The sequence below is a fragment of the Petaurus breviceps genome, unplaced genomic scaffold (assembly GCF_028583685.1).
Source record: "Petaurus breviceps papuanus isolate PSGF00001 unplaced genomic scaffold, PetGlider_PUasm1.0 91133, whole genome shotgun sequence".
NCBI lineage: Eukaryota > Metazoa > Chordata > Mammalia > Diprotodontia > Petauridae > Petaurus > Petaurus breviceps.
This window is the reverse complement of record NW_027187419.1, coordinates 63,711,030-63,730,979: the sequence shown is the minus strand read 5'-3', so window position 1 is coordinate 63,730,979 and position 19,950 is coordinate 63,711,030. Positions and strand designations below refer to the sequence as shown.

At 39.3% G+C, this 19,950-nt stretch overlaps 1 protein-coding gene across 3 annotated transcripts in view; it reads right to left on the bottom strand.

Annotated features, from left to right (window-relative positions):
• Nucleotides 1-19,950, bottom strand: part of MTUS2 (microtubule associated scaffold protein 2) — a 732,715-nt gene that overhangs the window by 50,812 nt on the left and 661,953 nt on the right. For all 3 annotated transcript variants that reach the window (XM_069080726.1, XM_069080725.1, XM_069080724.1), the window contains one exon: nucleotides 5,198-5,412. In XM_069080726.1, coding sequence (XP_068936827.1) covers nucleotides 5,198-5,412 — 215 coding nt within the window. The remainder of the gene's footprint in view (nucleotides 1-5,197; nucleotides 5,413-19,950) is intronic.

Here is a 19,950-nt window from a genome sequence, read left to right as displayed (position 1 = left end):
GGGCAGCCTGACTTATTAAGATCTAGTGAATGCCCACAGGCTGCCCTAGGGAAGGTGAGCAATGAGGAGTGTCACAGAAGGATGGCCTAATTAAAGTTAGATAATAATGATAATAATAATAAAAGTTATAAACAGTTATAAAGATAAAGAGACAAAATGGGAAAAATTTACTCTTTTGTATTTGAAAATGTGTTTTAAGTAGCTCAAGAAAGGGATGTTTGTGCTAAGGGATTGTTTAAGGGGGCATGAAAGCTGACTTGAACAAACACATGAAAAGCACTACTTTGCTGCAAAGCATCATAGCTTCAAACTCACTTAGAAAGCCCCAGAGCAGAGGCTCTCCTTGGAGTGTCCTCCTTCCAGGCTCCCTCCAAGACTGAGGAGTTGACATGAAATGTCCCACCTCTTGATAAACTTCATCTATTACCCTGACCTTGCAGAGAGAGGCTTTTTCTCCTTAAAATATAGCTTAATTTATACTAATTCTATAAAAAGTTAATGGACTGGCAAGGTCAGAAAGTAAGGTGGTTGGAGTTATCTTGGGGGTAAAATCTACCAAAGCTGGGAGTCTTCCTAACTTAGTAAGAATATTTCTAATTAAAGCAAATACTTAGCTTTAGAAAACGCCTTGTGAAACAATCTAAGCAGACTCCCATTGCCCACCACTGGAAGAGAAAATGAAGAGAAAACAGACTGACTAATTAGGTCTTGAAAGCTCCTGAAGAACAGCAGAGCCATCATCTGGGAAGTCAACACCAACAATTCTTGATCATCCATGATAACATGATAGGGGTCACATGGTAACAGCAATTACAGGGCATCATAGCACGGATCACTGAAATTCAAAGCTTTGCTTCTCATTCCAGTCTTTCTATCAGACCTTTTAGTAGACTTGGTAGGAAGAGAAATAAGCCTTTATATAGAACCCACTGTGTACCAGACAGTGTGCTAAGTGCCTTTTGCAAATATCTCATCTGATCCTCCCAACCACCCTGGGAGACAGGTGCTATTATTATCCCTATTTTACGGCTGAGGAAACTGAGGCAGATAGAGGTTAAGTGACTTGCCCAGGGTCACACAACTAGTAAATGTCTGAGAATGGATTTGAATTCAGGTCTTCTGACTCTGAACCCAGTGCCCTATCCACTGTGCCACCTAACTGCCAGCTATTAATGTATATGTAGTAAAAAAATGTTGCACAAATAGGAAATCTGACTGATTTGAGTTTCATCATCTTTTTCCTTTCCTACTCACCTTCTGTTTGAACTTCTGAGGGACAGACAGTGACATGGTTAATAATTCAGTCAGCAAGAGAATTGAGAGGCCCAGCAAATCCATATAAATTAGATTACCACCCCTGAACATCAATCATTATCTGAATGACAAGTAGATGCTATAACCTTAAAGTCAACTGTCAGTGATTTTTGAAAGATCATGAACAATGAGAAAGGTGTCATAGGACTAAAAAAGGGCAAATGTCATGATTTGCCAAAAAAAAGGTAAAGAGAATGGAATCTCCAAACCTGTAAGATGGGATTAAATATCTTTTGCAAAATTCTAGAACATATTAAAGGGATAGGGACCATCTTGAGAAGGAAGCAGTAATCACAAAGAACCAACTGGACTTTGTCAAAAATAAGTCCTAACAGATTAATTTCATTTTCTTTTTTGACAGAATTAATAGAATGGTTTATCAGAGGAATGTTTTATATATATATATATATATATATGTGTGTGTGTATATAATATATATATAGAGAAATATATGGAGGAATTATATATAATGTTTAATTAGATGACCATTTAGCAAAGTATTTGAAAAAATCATGCTATTCTTAGAGACTAAGTGGGGAAAGGAAGAAAACAAGCATTTATTAAGAGCTTACTATGTGCCACTTTACATATTTTATATGGAGAGATGTTGGATAGATGATGGCACAATTAGATGAATTTCTAACTGATTGAATGACCAGACCCAAAGAATAGTCATTAACGGTTTTGTGTCATCTTGAAGGGTTTAGAGGGAATCTCTGCTTGGCTTTGTACAATTTCACAATTTTATCTTTGATAAATAGGTAGGTGCCATGTTTATCATATTCACAGATGATACAAATCAAGAAAGAATAGCTCACATGCTGGTTGGTGGAGTCAGGATACAAAAAGGTCTTAATAGGCTAGACTGCTGGACCAAATGAGATAAGATTAAATGTGATGGTAACCACGACAAAGTCTTTAGGGGCTCCAAAAATCACCTTACAAACACAAAATGGGGAAGGTATGGGTAGACATCTGAAAAAATCTGGGGTCTTAGTGAATCATATAGTATTGGTACCTCTGGATTAAAAAAGGGCAAATGTCCTTCATTTTACCAAAAAAGGAGAAAGAATGCAAGAGTGGAAAGAGCACTGAACTTGGAGTCAAGAATGCTTGCGCTCCAGTCCTGCCTCTCACGCTTACTGTGTGTGTGACCAAACCCTCCTGAATCTCAGTTTCCTCTGCTGTAAGATGGGGATAACAGTACCTAAAATATCGATCTCGTAATATCGTTCTGAGGAACAAATGAGATGATGTCTGTGAAAGTGCTTTAGAAACCTTAAAACATTATTTAACTTTCAGCTATTATTAAATGAGTCAGCACGGCACAACACAGTAGTGAAAAAGCTAGCAAGATCTTAGGCTGCATTAAAGGAAGTGAAGTTTCCAGAACTAGGGATGTGATCAGTCCCCTAGTGCTGCGGTTCAGACTGAGCACATTTGGGGCGATGCGTTCAGTTCTCAGCATCATATTTTAAGAAGGACATTGATAAACTAGAGAGAGTTCAGAGGACGGTGATCTAGAGAGTGAAGATTTAGAAGAGACACAAGAGTGGTTTTCAAGTACTTAAAGGGCTGTCCTCTGAAAGAGGGAGGACACTTGTTTTGCGTGGCCCCACGGGGCACAAACTGGCACAAAGGATAGAAGGGACCTTAGGCAAGTCACATAAGTCTCCAGGCTTCAGTTTCCTTATCTGTAAAATGAGGGGGTTGGAGTGGATGGCTTCTAAGGTCCCTTTCCAGCTCTACATCTAAGATTGTAAAGGTCAGGGAGATTGGAGATCAAGAAAGGTAAATAAGAGATTACTGTGCATAGAGAGCATTTTCAATAGAGCATAGCCATTTAGGATTGCTTTCTTTTAGACCTGTCTTCTGTTTCTGGAAATGGGAATCAGTGGAAGAGTTAATTACTTGGTTGAATTTATTCTATTCTGCAAATAGAAATAAATAATAAATATAATAACTAGAATTTACATAGCATTTGAAGGTTGGCAAAGTACTTTATGAATATCTCATTTGACCTTACAACAACCTTGGGAGGCTGGTGCTATTATTATTCCCATTTTGCAGATGAGGGCATTGAGGAAGACCAAAGTTAAGTGATACATTCAGGGTCACACAGCTTGTCAGTGACTGAGGGAGGATTTGATTTCAAATCTTCCTGACTCCAGGGCTAGTACTTTATTTACTGTGCCACTTAGGTTGCTAATGTATATTCAATAAAAATTACATACATTTGGACAAATTGGGAAGATGGTCAATCTGAATTAGTTAAAAATATGAAATTTACAGGATTTAAAAAATCTATTATGCTTTAAGGGGTTTAAATACACAGAAACCATTGCCTATCAGAGATTTTTACTTAGCAAAGAGATAAAAATAATGATATGAACACAAACCTATCAAAGATACTAGCCTAAACACTGTTGGTTCATAATTTTGCTTAGAAATGGTTTTCATAATAATACAACAGTTAAATGTCATCAAATCATAACAAACATAGACTATGGATGCGAGATACAGAAAATCTGAGCTTGCTTGAAGGAAAAACAAAGTGATGTTTGGAGTTATTCCAAAGTATTATGGATTTCTTTGGGAGGCATTGGCTTTCCTCTTACTAGAAAAGACTGGATCAACATTTGTTGGGTACCCAACATTCTTGGTTAGGTGTGGGCTGGAATGGATGAAGTCCCTTCTAATGCAGAGATTCTGTGATTCTATGGTCTTTACAACGTATGTATATAGAACTGACAAAGAGTAATCCCAAGGAAATGTATGTGTGTGTGTGTATATGCATATACACACACACACACATACATATATATATATGTATATATACAAGCTACAAGCTATATACCTGGCACCATCTGCCTATTTGCACACAGCCAGCAGATTGCTGCCCATAAGAATTTGTTATGTGTGACTTGAGAGAAACATAATTTAATAAATGATGCCAGTACTCCAATTTTCTACTGGATTTTGCGTGTATCAGTTTAGGCATTCTTTCCAATGATGGTAACCACAACCCACCCACACTTTTGCATCCTGTGTGATTTAATTCATGTCCTCTTGTCTGAAAGGCAGTAAAATTAATTCCCATTTAAATTAAACAAACAAACAAAGCCACACAGGAAATAAGTGGGAGAGCCAAAACTCAAACCTAGGTCTTCTGGATTCACAACTATCTGCTGTTTACTAGCCCCTCCTTGATACTCCTCCCTTCCTTGGTTTTAATGATGCTGCACTTTCTTAATTCTCTGACCTACTCTGCTCCCTCCCAGACTCTTTTGTTGGTTTTTATTTCTTTTTCTGACTGCTATGTCTGGATATCCCCTAAAGCTGTCTCAGAACACTTTTTTTTTTTAGCAACATCGGTCCCTTTATCTCTCTAAAAATAGCAAAAAGTGACCTCTATTTCCTTTGTGTCCTACTGGAATCCAATACAGTGCCTCTATGACATGGCAAGGTTCTTAATAAATGCCTGCTCACTCAGTGAACAAATGCAGGAGGCCTCGCTAAGCCTATGTTTTTGTCGTTGTTCAGTCATTTTCAGTTGTATCCAACTCTTTGTGATCCCATTTGGGGTTTTCTTGGCAGAGATACTGGAGTGATTTGCCATTTCCTTCTCCCCATTATTTTACAGATGAGGTAACTGAGGCAAATAGGGTTAAGTGACTTGCCCAAGGTCACACAGCTACTATGTGTCTGAGGCCAGATCTGAACTCAGGAAGCTGGATCTTCCTGACTCCAGGTCTGGCACTCTATTTGCCAAACCACCTAGCTGTTTGAAAATTGTGTTGGCTTTCCCCTTCATCTGTCCCTCCCACTTACACCTTGGCAACAATTCAGGAAAGAGAGTCTTCCGGAGTTTCGAGGTGCTGACCTGCTCCTGGTGCTGACACTTGAGTCTCGTTAGCTGCATGCGGTGTTCCTCCTGTAAGCGTTTCACTTCTCCCACATAGTGTTGCTGCAGTCTTTCCTCCAGGTCCTGGAGTTCAGCCTGCTGCTGCCAACGGAGTCTCTTCACCTCATCCTCAAACCTTCTCTCCAGATCCTCTTTCTCTTTTTGTAATTTCTCACACTTTGCTGTATTGAAGGCTGTGGGAAAAGGACAACAGAATTTTTTAAAAATAAGAATAGAAAACTGTGGGATAGCTTTATCCCAACTGCATTTGCAGGATAAGTGAGACCATCATCATAAATATAGAGTAAGAAATTTAGCTGGTCAGGTGAAGATGCCCAAAGAGGAACACCTTACCTGAAGGAAGAAGGCTCTTCTAGCTAAAAAAGTCAAATGAAAAATGTTTCTCAGAAATGAATTCCAGACCCCTATTCAGGTAACCAGGACCTGAAGGTTATGAAGGAATAAATCAACAAACATCTATTAAGTGCCCACCATATACTAGGCAACTGTGTCAGGCACTAGGGCTACTAAGACAAAAATGTTAATTCTGCTCTCAAGAAGTCAACATTTGATTGACATTTCCCTCCTTGCAACCAGTTTCTCTCCCCATATTTTTCCATTGGTGGAGGTCCATTCTCTAATTCAGGCCAAGTGAGTTTTTTTTTTTAATGAACTGGGGTAATGATCAAAGAATATAGTAATTATCAATACCTTCTGTACTTCTTCCATCTTTTCTCCCACCTTTAGCTTTCTATATTTTTGTTTCTTACTTTCCTGAAGTGTGGGGAAAGAATTAAGCCATTTCATCTTAAAAGTTTCTTATTTTAAGACCTGTTAGGTTATAAGGGTGACTAGAGGAAAATGAAAACAAGAACACGAATAAGGCACTTTACTTTGTATTCTGGTTATTATTATTTTTGACAAGACCTGGGATTCATCAGCTTAGGGAACTCCTAGTGAGCAGTATCCTCCACCAGTGGAGATTGCCACTCCCTCTGCACCTTCCAGCCCTCACTGTCTGGGGGTATTGAGAGATGAAGTGATTTGTCCAGTGTGACACAGCCTGTATATGTCAAGGACAGAACTTGGGCCTGGGTTTTCCTGACGGTAAAGTCTACTCTCCAACCACCATGCCATGCTGTCTCTTACCATAACTCACATTTACAGGGCCTTTATGCTTTGCTAAGTGCCTTCCCCACAACAATGTTGTTGTTTATACCAGAAGTATTAAACACGTAGCCCCAAGGCTGCATGTGGCCCACAATGCTCCCGAATGCACCAAAACAGATTAAAATGTAATTGGGAAATATTTCACAAAATAAAGAAAATAAGAGAACAGGGATAATGTCACTATGTGGTTTTCAATATTCAGCTCACAGAGATCCTTATGTACTGTTTAGTGGCCCTTCTATCTATTTGAGGTTGGTAGCACTGGTTTATATCACCTGGATTTTGGAGCATTAACTACATAAAGCATGTGGACATAGACCTGTATCTGTGAATCCCTCGATGTGTAAATCTAAAGTTATTTGGATACTTCAAGGATATTCAGTTTTATCAATTACACTGATGTCAGGTGGCCAGCCCTCCATGCCTCAGCAGAGGGACTTCATGAGTCACTGTGGCCAACAAGTATCAATGCCTGGTGGCCTGCTCTCTGGTGACAAGCCATTGACAACATAGCTAGGCTGGCCCTTGGATGGCATACAGTCAGTTCATCCTTGGGCCTCTCTAGCTTGCTAGGGCAGCATTCTGCTGCTACACCCCTTCAGGATAACCTTCTGTGGCCCCTACTTCTACAATCTATTCAACAAATTGAATAAGCACTTTTAAGCACCTCCTATGTGCAAGGTACTGTTCTAGGTACTAGAGGTACAAAGATTAAAAGGAAACCATCCATCCCTGCCCTCTCAAGATCACAGGATTTGAGAGCTGGAAGCAGCCTCAGCGATCCTGCAGGCCAGCACAGAAGAGATGCTTACTCCCATTCACCTGACTGTTTTCATCTATCCCTTGCTTAGATCTCTAATGAGGTAGCACCCAGTCCCTCTCCAAGGCAACCTGTTCCATTTTTAGAAATCTCTAATGGGTTAGAAAAATTTTTCCTAATGTCAAGCCTAAATTTTCCTCTTTGTATTTTCTACCCATTGGTTTTGGTTTTGCCTTCTGGGGTCAAACAAAACAGGAGAGAGACCTCCCTCAGGATCTTACATTCTACTAGGAAAAGGCAATGAAATAAGATTTTAATGGAGGATGTATCTTTCTATCTATTTTACGTTAGATCTATGGTCCATCTTTGATAGCTAGATATTTGCATGTTATCTATGAAGAACTAAGCCATGATATGAGGGCGCACAAAACCTGGACCATTACTGTGAATCGTATGTATAGGGCAATTCCACTGGGAAGGGGGTAGGTAACCCATTGAGATACCTTAAATATGTTTCCCTTTCGAGAGGAGTTCATGAAATCTGAGAAGTGACCCAAGGTCAGATGCCTTTATGAGTTTTTGGATTAGATTTACCAGAATACTGGGAAAGGGAGGCATCCCCCCTTCTGATGAGCACCCAAGTTTGTTTCCCTTCTAAGGGGAGTCTAAACCTTAAAGCACTTCTATGAAGCTGGAGGGCCAGAGGGACTTGGGGAAAGTGTGAGATTCACTGGAGAAAGAGGTAAAAAGCATTCATTGTCTGTGGGCTACTGTGATTTTCCCTCCACATTTCCAATTGCTGTTATATATTGAAAAAGTGATCTCTCATTTTAGATGAGTTTGTGATGGGGTCACAACCTATCAGACTGTAGAAGATACCAGGCAATAAAAGCAATGCAGGGACAAAGGCTAGGTTCAGAGAAGGGATTCCTATAAAGAAGTCCCCAAAGAAATAAATATTCTCTTGCCTCCAGTTAACTTTAAAAAATTCATCTAGTGGGACATTTGTCCTACAGAGATTAATGAACATTAATTTAAAAGCATCAGGCAACAGGATTCTTACTCCTTTTTTATTCAGGTGAAAAATGGTTAGTGCTATTCCAGGGAGATGTAAATTCTGGCAATAAAAATCATTCCTGTAAGAAGCTAGGGAACTCTAGGGAACTCTATAGGGATCTATGGGTTACAGTAGATTTTGATACACACAATATTAGCTAGAAAAGTAAGAGTGGAATTGGGGTCTGAGTAGGGGTTCTCATCAAATATCAGACCTGGAAGGAACTTTAGAGATTGTCTAATCCAACCCCTTTATTAGAGTAAATAGCCAGAGAGGTTTAATATAACACTGTCAGCTAGGTTTAAATAGTAAATGTGAAGCAATACCAAATAACACATTTATGCTGAAAATGATATCAAAAGATATACCTATTAAAGCTAGCTATGAAAACATACATATGAATATATATGTATATATATATATATAATGCTCTAAATCACTATTGATTAGAGAAATGCAAATTAAAACAACTCAGAGGTACCACAGATTGGCTAACATGACAAAACAGGAAAATGATAGGTGCTGGAGAAGATGTGGGAAAATTGGAACACTAATGCATTGTTGGTGGAGTTGTGAACTGATTCAATCATTCTGGAGAGCAATTTGGAACTATGCCCAAAGGTCTATAAAACTGTGCATATCCTTTGACCCAGCAATACCACTTCTTGGTCTGTATCCCAAAGAGCTCATAAAAATGGGAAAAGTACCCACATGTACAAAAATATTTATATCAGCTTTTTTTTGTAGTAGCCAAAAATTGGAATTTGAGGAGATGCCCATCAATTGGGGAATGGCCGAACAAGTTGTGGTATATGAATGTAATGGAATACTATGGTGCTATAAGAAATGATTCAGACTTCAGAAAAACCTGGAAATATTTAGAAGAACTGATTCTGAGTGAAGTGAGCAGAATCAGGAGAACATTGTACATAGTAACAACAACACTGTGTAATGACCAACTTTGATAGACTTAACTCTTAGTAATACAAGTATCTAACACAATTCCAAAAGACTCACAATGGAAAATGATATCCACATCCAGAGGAAGAACTATGGAGTCTGAATGCAGATAAAAGCATACTATTTTCACTTTTGGGGGGTTTTGTTTCTCCTTTCTTGTGGCTTTTCCCTATGGTTCTAATTCATCTTTATAATATAACTAATATGGAAATATGTTTAATATTATTGTACATGTATAGCCTATATCAGAATGCATACTGTCTTGGGGAGGGGGGGAAGAGAGGGAAGAAGGGGGAGAAAATTTAGAATTCAAAATCTTATAGGAGTGAGTGTAGAAAATTAAAAAAAATAAGTACAATTTAAATTTTAAAAAATATGCCTAATATAGCACCTCACAGAAAAGAGGAACTTAACAAGTATTTGTTAAATAAATCAGTGAAAATCAGTGAACTCTCATCATAACTGTGCATCAATGACCCTCACTTGGCAGGGTGGGTAGAGGTGGTAGCCAGCTGACAGGTGGTGCAGTGGATAGTGTCCTGGGCCTGGAGTCAGGAAGACCTGATTTCAAATCTGAGCTCAGACCCTTATAAGCTGTAAGAACCTAGTCAAGTCACTTAACCTTTGTCTACCTCAGTTTCCTCAACTGTAAAATGGGTATGCTAATAGAATCTACCTCCCAGGGTTGTTGTGAAGATCAAAAGAAATAACATTTATAAAGCGCTCAGTATAGTAACTGGCTAGTGTATTCAGTCATTTTAGTCATGTCCAACTCTTTCCGACCCCATTTTGGGGTCTTCCTGGCAGAGATACTGGGGTAGTTTGTCATTTCCTTCTCCAGTGCATTTTACAGGTGAGGAAACTGAGGTAAACAGGGTAAAGTGACTTGCCCAGAGTCATACAGCTGGTAAGTGTCTGAGGCTGGGTTTGAACTCAGGATAAGGAGTCTTCCTGGCTATAGGCGCAGCAGTTTATGCACTGTGCCAGCTAGCTGTCCTGTCTGGCCTGACTTCCCCTTTTCTAATGCTGTCATAGACAACCCTTAAGTTTTAGCCAAATTGTTCCAGATTCCAGGTCCAGTTCTCTAACCACTGTACCACCTAGTTGCCACTGTCTGGCACCCAGAAGGTATGTAATAAATACTTTTCTGTCCCCCACTCTCCACCCCCCAGTTGTAAAGCACTTATAAAAAAAATGTAGTACTTTGTGTACTTCTAACAACCGTCTTCCACTAATATTCTCCTCTAATGCCTCCCTGTGGCTTGGAATTGTCCCAACAGAGCAAAATATAGCAGGTTCTTTCAAATTGGAAAAGCACTGAGTACTAGTCTGGGAATGAATCTGAGACTCGACCTCGCTAGGTTTGTCCAGAGAATTATTGCTAGAAGCTGGCCAAAAGAAGCTGACTTTTTTTTTAGACCACAGATTCTCATAAAGCTGTCTACTAAGGTATGACAAGGTTGTAATCTCTGCCAGTGAGGGAATGCCCGCTTGCATGAAGTCATAGATCATCTGAGGTGAAAGAGGTGAATGGCCACGTGTAACATTAACACCCTGGCTGAGCAAAGCTCTCAATACAGTGGGACCGTTTACAAGACAAGCATCATCTCAACACAGAGCATAAGTCAGTGAACAGGAGAAAACCGGGCTAGTCCATTTGGCTTCTGGGTCATACGTGATCATAGCTATCTAGTGGGATTTCAAAGATGTAGCAAGTAATATCAGGGCTACAACACTCAGCTAGAAGAGAGCTGTGCTAGGGGGGAAAGGTGACTGGATGTGAAGTTAGATAATTTACTGTAGGTTGATGATAGTCGTTTTAACCTCAGGGGACCTCAGCTTCCCAATATTGAAATGACTGGACCAGGAGTCAGCAAACTACCCAAGGATTCAATCAGGCCCATGGCTAAGAATGATTTTTATGTCTTTAAATGTTATCTATTTAAAGATGTAAAAGAAGTAGTTCTTACAAAAATAGTCCATGCATCAATCTCTAAGGTCCTCTACAGATTCAAAATCTGCCTGCACTACATGCCTATTATGTAGTCAATGTATGTCTCATTTATCCACAAGTAAAAAAAAATAGGGAATAATAATATCTTGGTTTCTTATTCCATAAATGTACTATTGAAAGCTATAAAAAATTTTCTTTATGATTTGAACTAAGACTACACAATAGCCAACATTTATTTGGCACTTAATGTGTATTATTTCTTTTGATCCTTATAACAACCTTGCAAGGTAGATACTACAGGTGTTATCATCCCCATTTTACAGAAGAAGAATTTGAGGGTCAGAGTGGAGAAGTGAATTAGTATCATAGAGCTAGACTCGGAGAGCATCTAATCTAATAAACTCATTTTACAAATGAGGAAACTGACACTTAAGCAAATTGCTGAAGATTACACAGGAGTGTCAGAGGTGGGATATGAACCAATGTCCTCTGATTCCAGAGCAAGTATTCCAGAATTGAAAGGGACCTTAGAGGTCACTGAGTTCAGCCCCTCCTTGTTTATTAGTAATGATAGCACTGAGCATTTATATAGAACTTTAAGATTTGTAAAATTATTTATAAACATTATCTTATTTTGCCCTAACAACCCTGTGCTAATATTATTTCCATTTCACAGAGGGGGAAACTGAGGCTTAGGGAGATTAAAGTGACTTGTCCAAGGTCGCACGGCTAGTGTCAAAGGTCAAATCTGAACTGGCCTTTCTGATGCTAAGTCTAATATCCTATTTACTGTGCCACCTAGAAACTAAAAGGTTAAATGATTTATTTGCCCATGGACACAAGCTAGTATACTCTGGAGTTATTAGGGATAGGCTTAATTCCAGGTCTTTAAAAGATAGTATTATCATAATGAACAGGTCCTCTATATTCCAATCTCAAGCCACCATCACATCTGTTCCAAGAAAATCTTCCTCTTCAATTCACAACACACCTGACAAAGTTTACCCTCTGTTGATGGATAAATTCTTCACAAGGGTATGGAGAGAAACATGATGTGTAGGCTGCTGAAGGACCACCCTTGGCTCATACACTTGGACAAGTATCTTTCCATTTTTGTGACTGATGCTACTCTCCTGCAGCACACCATCAAGGTGCCTTATCCTCCTTTGTGAAAGAAATCAAGTCTTAGGGCAACCCTTAGTTATTAAATCTTTGCAAAGAAGCTAGGCTAGAATGAGAGATTTTTCAAAGAAATTGTTGGTCTGGAGAAGGATGTGTGGAACACAATCAAGGGTCTATAATAATTAAATTCTTAAGCAGCATATTCTGTCTCCTCCCATACCACCTGTCCCCCCTTCCCTGCCCACCTTCTCCCATCCCCTTCCAGTCCCAGCTAGACAGTTAAGAATTTCAAATGCTATACAGCTAAAATGAAAATAGATTTCTTACTGAAGGGAATCTCAAAAAGACTTGCTTATTCAAAGGTCAATTCTTACAGAAACCTCAACTCTCTGGAGGAAAAAATGTGTGAGACACCTTTAAGTTAAATTTGTATTATTTTTCCATCACTTCCTCAAGTTCAGTTAGTCAGCAAAAGAGTAAGTCAAGTCTTTTTTTTTTTTTTTAAAGCAATTGGGGTTAAGTAACTTGCTCAAGATTACACAGCCAGTTATTTTGTGTGGGTGCTGAGTATCTGAGCCCAGAACCGACTCTGGGGCCGGCACTCTTACTCACTGTGCCACCTGGCCACCCCTGTAAGTCAAGTCTTGATTTCAATTTCTGAGGTGTAAATGTACACACTGAAAATTTGACTCTGGGTTCTGAAAGGAGCTTGGTTCCAGTACATATCTGCCTAAATAAAGTAAAGGATTCTTAGCTCTCTAAATAGCTGTCACAAAGCCTCAGACCTAAAAATCTGGCACTTTATTCCTCAGTTGCTCAAATCATATGATACTAATGAACTTGATTATCTGATTTCCATAGCAGATTATCCACAGGGAGCGGGAAGGCACCTCTTAAAGGCAGGCACACAGAGAGAGAAGAAATAGTTCAGAGATCCCTATGGATATGACAAAGGCAGATAAAGAACTGCATTATCAATAATGGACGGTCATTTAATGGACAGTATGGTATACGACATGGGGGGGAACCTGCAGCCTCTGGGCCACATGTGACCTCTAGGTCTTCAAGTGTGGTCCTTGAACTGAATCCAAACCTCACAGAGCAAATCCTCTTAATAAAAGGATTTGTTCAGTGAAGCTTAAAAAGATTTGTTAATAAAAGGATTTGTTCTATGAAGTTTAAAAGGATTTGTTAATAAAAGGATTTATTCTGTGAAGTTTGAATTCAGTCAAAGGGTTGCACTTGAGGACCTAGAGGGCCACATGTGGCCTCGAGGCTGCAGATTCCCCACCTCTGGTACAATGGATAGGGCCCTGAACTTGAAGGCAGGAAGGGCAGGATTAAAATTCTGCCTCTGCTGTGCTGTGGGCATGTCAACATCAAGCTTGAGTAAGAGCCAGTCTGCTCAGCACCAAGCTCTTGGTTACAACTGTTTGTATCAAAACACCTTATTCTGATCCCTTTTTTTGTTTGTTTCTTTTTGTTTTAATAGAGGGTGGAGGGAAGATGTCTACACTAAGAATTTAGAAATAGTTTAGAAGCTTGTAAGTGGTGCAGTGGATGAAGTGTCAGGCCTGGAGTCAGGAAGACCTGAGTTCAAATCCAGCTTTAGACATTTACTAGCTGTGAGACCCTGGGCAAGTCACTTAAGCCTGTTTACCTCAGTCTGTAAAATAAGCTGGAGAAGGAAATGGCAAACTACTCTAGTATCTCTGCCAAGAAAATCCCAAATGGGGTCACAAAGAGTTGGACATAACTGAACAGCAACAACAAAGCCTTACTAGCTGTATAACCCTGGGCAAGTGATGCAACTTCACTATGCCTTAATTTCCTTATATGTAAAATGAGAATGTTGGTCTGGATGGCCTTTAAGGTCCCAAAACCTATGATCTTATGACAAGCCTTCTGTTGCCTAAGGGGCTGATTAGAATAGGTTGCATGGTGCTAAAGATTTTAAGAGCTGGCAGAATAGCTCTTGGGCTAAATGCTTTTTGGGGGAATCATATGAATCAGTATCAAAATGACCAGACACTCTTCAGATACGTTTAATTATTTATTCCCCACCCAAGTTTGTTGCTGTTATTGACCTGAGTGTGTCACCAAAGATGGTGACTTAAAATATTGTAAGTCAAGTCAACAGGTATTTGTTAAGTACTCTCTATATGTTGGGAACTGTGCTAACTTTTGGGGAAACAAAGGCAGGCAAAACTAGTCCCTGATCTCAGATTAATTTGGGGAGATACCATGCAAACCACTTGATATAAATAAGCTACAAACATGATAACTGGAGATGGCTTCAGAGAGATAACACTAGTATTTGGAAGGATTGGGGTAGCCTCCCACTGAGGGAATGAAGAAACCACTGGGAAGGCTGAAATTCCTAGTCATCTTGCCAAAGTAAGGCCTAGAGCTAAGGACTTGAATGCTCCTTTTCCCAATAACTAGGAATTTGAATATCAACTAGCTATCAATTTTCTGGGTGTTTCCCACTCATAACTGTGAATTAGCCCTAGTCCCCCAACCTTGATCTTCTCACCAAGTCCAACTCCTTCCTATAGTGTCCGGTCCTACTGGAATTCTATAAAAACTACTCGTGTCCAATCTCTCCCATTGCCCATTCTTATTATGAATATTTCACCTTGAAAAAGCTGTCTTGCTTTACTTCCTCTCTGCTGACTTGGCCTTCTTTTGTGCACTATGTTTCTTTGTATTGCACTTGAGAATCACTAACCTCACTCAAACTCCATTACAAGACCAGGGCGGCCAGGAGACAGTGGGGATTTCCAAATGTGAAGGTGAGTCAGTGAAAATATATGGAATCAGGCAATGGAGTGTTTTGTTTGAGGAACAAAGCCAATGTCACTGGATGGAGGAATCTATGGAGGGGAGTAAGGTATAAGAAGATGGGAAAGAGAGGATGAACCAGGGTATGAAGGTCTTTAAACGCCAAACTGAGGATTTCATATTTGATTCTAGAGTCACTGGAGTTTATTGAGTGTATAAGAGTGTGTGTGTGTGTGTGTGTGTGTGTGTGTATGATATAGTCAGATCCTTGTTTTTTTGTTTGACAGTTAAGGGAAGGAAGGACTCAAAGGGGGGAAGACTTGAGACAGGAGGCCAATCAGAAGATTATAGCAATAGTATGAGGGTGGTGGAAGTTTCAGAGGAGAGAAGGGGATGTATATGAGAAATGTTAAGAAGGTAGAATTCAACTGGATTTTGCAATGGATTGGATATGGGGGCTGTGACAAACAGTGACGAGTCAAGGTAGAGACTGAGGCTGTAAACCTGGGTAACTGGGGGGAAGATGGTATCCATGACAGTAGTAGGGAATTCAGAAGAGGGGAGGGATGGGGAGAAAGATAATGAGTTCAGTTTTGGACATATTGAGTTTAAGATGTCTAAAAGGCATCCAGTCTGAGATGTCCAATAGGCCAATGGAAATGTGAGAGTGAAGATCAACAGAGAGGTCTGGGTTGGTTAAATAGATTTGAAAACTACCTACATAGAGATGATAAATCAATACATGGGAGATGATATCACCAAGAAAAATATCACAGAGTGTGAGGGCCCCAGACAGAGCCTTGGGAAATACTCATGATCAGCAGATAGAGTCTACATGACAATCCAGCAAGGTAGACTGAGGAGTGGTTAGACAGATAGGAGGAGAACCAGGACAGAGAAGCATCATAACAATCTAGAGAGAAGAGAATGTTCAGGAGAAGAAGGTGATCAACAGAACCAAAGACTGCAGACATATCAAGAAGGATTAAGAGGGAGAAAAGGCCATTAGATTTGACAAAGAGAGCATCGGTAACTTTAGGGAAAGCAGTTTCACTTCAGTGATGAGGTTAGAGAGAGTGAGGGAAAAGGAAACAGAGGCACTAATTGTAGACCGCCTTCTCAGGCCGTTTAGCCACAAAAGGGAAGAGAGATATAGGATTATAGCTAGTAGGGACAGATGGATCAACCAAGGGTTTTTTTTTTAAGTATAAGAGATACACGGGTGTGTTTGTATGCACTAGAGGAGGAGCCAGTAGACAGGGAGAGATTGAAGATTAATGAGACAGTCGGGATATTAGAGGGGGCAATCTGCTGGAGAAGAGCTAGAGGATGGAACCCTTTGTGCATACAGAGTGAGGGTTTACACCTGTATATATTTATTAAATGTTTGTATTTAGTAAAAGAGGCTTTGAAAATCTGCCTCATTGGCTCAGACTCTCAAGAACGTGAACTTGCTTTTAGGGCTGTCTATTTCTGGCCTAAGATATCCAAAATGAAAAGTTGAATTATGTCCAATATCTTCTGTTGATGGAAGAGAATGGAAAGGATATAAGACATGTTAGGAGGCGTTCCATACAAAATGGTCAAAATGTTTAAGTTTGGGTCTTTCATTCACCCATTTGACAAGCATTTATTAAGTGCTACTCTATGAAAGGCACTCTTCTAGGATCTGGTCCTTTAAAGAATAACCTTTGATGATCTGAAATATTGATGTGTTAAACAGATCAGTACATACATGCAATAAAATATAGACTGATTTTCTGACACTTCTGAGAGGATGGGGATAAAAAAGGGAATCACTGAGCCTTGAGTAAGCTAAGAGATTTGTGCAGACATACATTTCCCAGCATACTCAGGTTTCCATTTCCTTTGCTTTTGGAACAACTTCATCTAGAGTTTTTATGGGATGAGAGAGAGGAGGAAGAAGGAGTCACACAAAAAGTTCGTGCTTTTTCTGCCTTGTGGCAAGGGTCAGACAATGTGGTCATGCTTACTCTGAAACCACAAGCAGAGGAAAATAAAACATGAACTGAAAATTCTTAGTAAAGTTATTTATGGAGGCAAGGGAAAACGAGGATGGAAGTATGGTACAGATTGGATTGTCATAGGCAGCCAGAAACGACAAAGAACAGCTGCTCTTACCATTATGGTGTGGACTGGATTACAACCCAAATAGCAACTGCCACTGGTAAAATCAAGGGGGATTCCAGTGTTTTCTTTCTTCCTTTTGCTTCTCCAGAGCGCTTGCTGAAAAAGAAACACCCCATCTTTTCCCTTTTCCCTGATCCTCTAGATCAGCTGGGAAGGAAGAGACACAAAACAGAGTGCCCTGTGCCATCACTTTGTTGGTTATCTTCTCATAGAACCAGTTTTCAGTATTAGGTATTGTGTATGTCTGCCTTGGTATTAATTTTTTTTTTTTTAAGAACAAAGTGAGTGGGGGGTTGGAGGAAGGAAAATGAAGGAAAGGAAGGAAACAATTTCAGCTAATTTAAAGCATTTTAATTCATTTATTTTTTTTTAAACTCCTTTCGTGTCTTGTTTATCCATGTTAATTAAGATAATGGTCTTTCTACAAATGGCTGATTTATGATTCTCTGAGCTTACGGTAATGTTTACAATCCATCAATAGGAGTAAGGGTGAGAGTAGGGATTAGGAGACAAGAGAGAATGTATTTGAAAAAAGTGCTTCAGATTTTAAAGCGTTTGGAAGCTAAAAAATCCTGTAGATATGAAAAATAATAATGTCAATTTAAAAAAGTAGTTCCTTTCAGGAGAAAATGATAACGCACATAGTTTCGTTCTTCCTCTCCAAATTCACCTGGACTTGTAACTGACCAATTCCACAAACCCACATTAAGTGCCTTATATGTGAAGAACAGTTTGACTACACATCCCTTGAGGATATTATGGTCAGACAATTCTGGGCTGGCATTTTATAGTTAGTTCCTTTGTGTATGGAACAGTATGAACTCTGAAGAGTACTAGGGGGGTTTGCTTGAATATCTGACATTGTATATAAATGAACACACCACCTACTCTTAATTTTCTGTGGCAGGATAAGGAATGCTAGGTCATGGCTAACTGGAACATGAAGTTAACTCTCAAGGATCATTTTCACCATTAAGAATGGAAATGTCTTCTCTCGTCAATCTCAAATAGTGCCAAGAAATCAAAGGAAAGTGTATTCAGTTTTCTTATCTCCTATTTCCCCTGTTCATCTACTGATTTTACAAGGATAAAGAAGAAGAAAAGTTCTTGAAAAATTCATAATTTGGATAATCAGTCCCAAAGAGTTGGCTATATTTAAAGCATAAAGGAAAAAAGATCAATGAAGCCAATTCCAAAATGGTTCCCAGGAAGGCAGTATAGTACAGCAAAATAGTACTGGCCCTTGGAACAGAATTCCCTTTTAATTCTTTTTGACCCATGGGTAAGCCACCAAGTCTCTATGCATTTTAGTTTCCTCATCAGTAAAATGGGGAAAACAATACTTACATTAATAAGAACAGATATTTATATGGCTCTTTAGAACTTATAAAGCATTTCTAGACATTATTTTATTTGAACCTTATAATAACCCTATGACATAGGCCCTACGAAGATTATCATCATTTTACAAGTGAGGAAACAGCTCAGTGTCAGAAAAGGAATTTGAAATAAGATCCTCCATACCAATGTTCTGTGTCTGTGTGTGTCTATGTGTATGTGTATATGTATGTGTGTGTGTGTCTATGTGTATGTATATATGTATATCTGAGTGTGTTTACACATGCTGTTGAGATCCTCTCCCAGCCATACTCAAGAAGGAGCTACAACCAAAGGGTTCCCAGCTTCCCACCCTTCTTCTGGCTGACTCAAAATCTAAACATTCACTTCTTCCACCCTTCCTTTTTCCCTAAAGTATGACTCATTCTCACTGACCTATGGGAAACGTGAAAAATGAAAATAAATGCTTAAAAGGAATTACCTTTGAAGTAGACTCACATTGGTTTCATGTCTGATATAATCACTAGTAACAACCATTCCTGTATATGGACACTGTGGTGTGAACTGGAGATTTAAAAGGTACAAGGCTTTGTTTCTGCCTTCAAGGGAATTACAGTCTAGCTGAGAAGATAGCATACATTCAAAAAGAAAAAAATGATGTGTATGCTAAGTGTAAAGTAAATGACAAAAATTAAAGAAGAAATATGAGAAGATAACTTCCTTGACTCTTTTACAGAGGTCAGGGGTCCATGGCTATGGAATAGCCATGGAACACTATATACAAAGTCAGATTTTTTTGATGTACTGATTGGTTTTGTTGAATTTGTCTCAAATGGGAGATAATAAGTAATGATACTAGCTAGCATTTATATAGTCTTCGATGTGCCAGGCACTGTACTAAATGCTTTAAAAATATTATTTCAACTGATCTTCTCAACTATTCTGGGAGGTAAGTGCTTTTATTATCCCTACTGTACAGTTGAGGAAACTGAGGCAAAAAGAAGTTAAGTGACTTGCCCAGTGTCACACAACCAATAAGTATCTGAGGCTAGATTTGAACTCAGGTCTTCCTGACACCAGGCCCCAAACTCTAACTGCTATACCAGCTAGCTAGCTACATCTTCTAATGACTTTCTTATAGCAACAAGCCATATTTATAGAGAATTCATCCTTCTTCTTGGGGTTGCCACACTAGCACCAATCCTATCCCTCTTTCCACAATATATTGGGTCCTTTGTTGAGCTAGAAGCCAAATGGTAACGATTCTTGATGTGTTAACACATCATACATGACCCTGGCACTGAAACCACAACTAGTTATCTGGTACTCACAGCACGGAGTTAGTATGAAGGGACTTAAGTGGTTTTAAAAAAATATTCTGAGTAAGTTAGGGTAGCTTGAATAATTAGTCCAGAACATCAGAAACCATGAAGCTG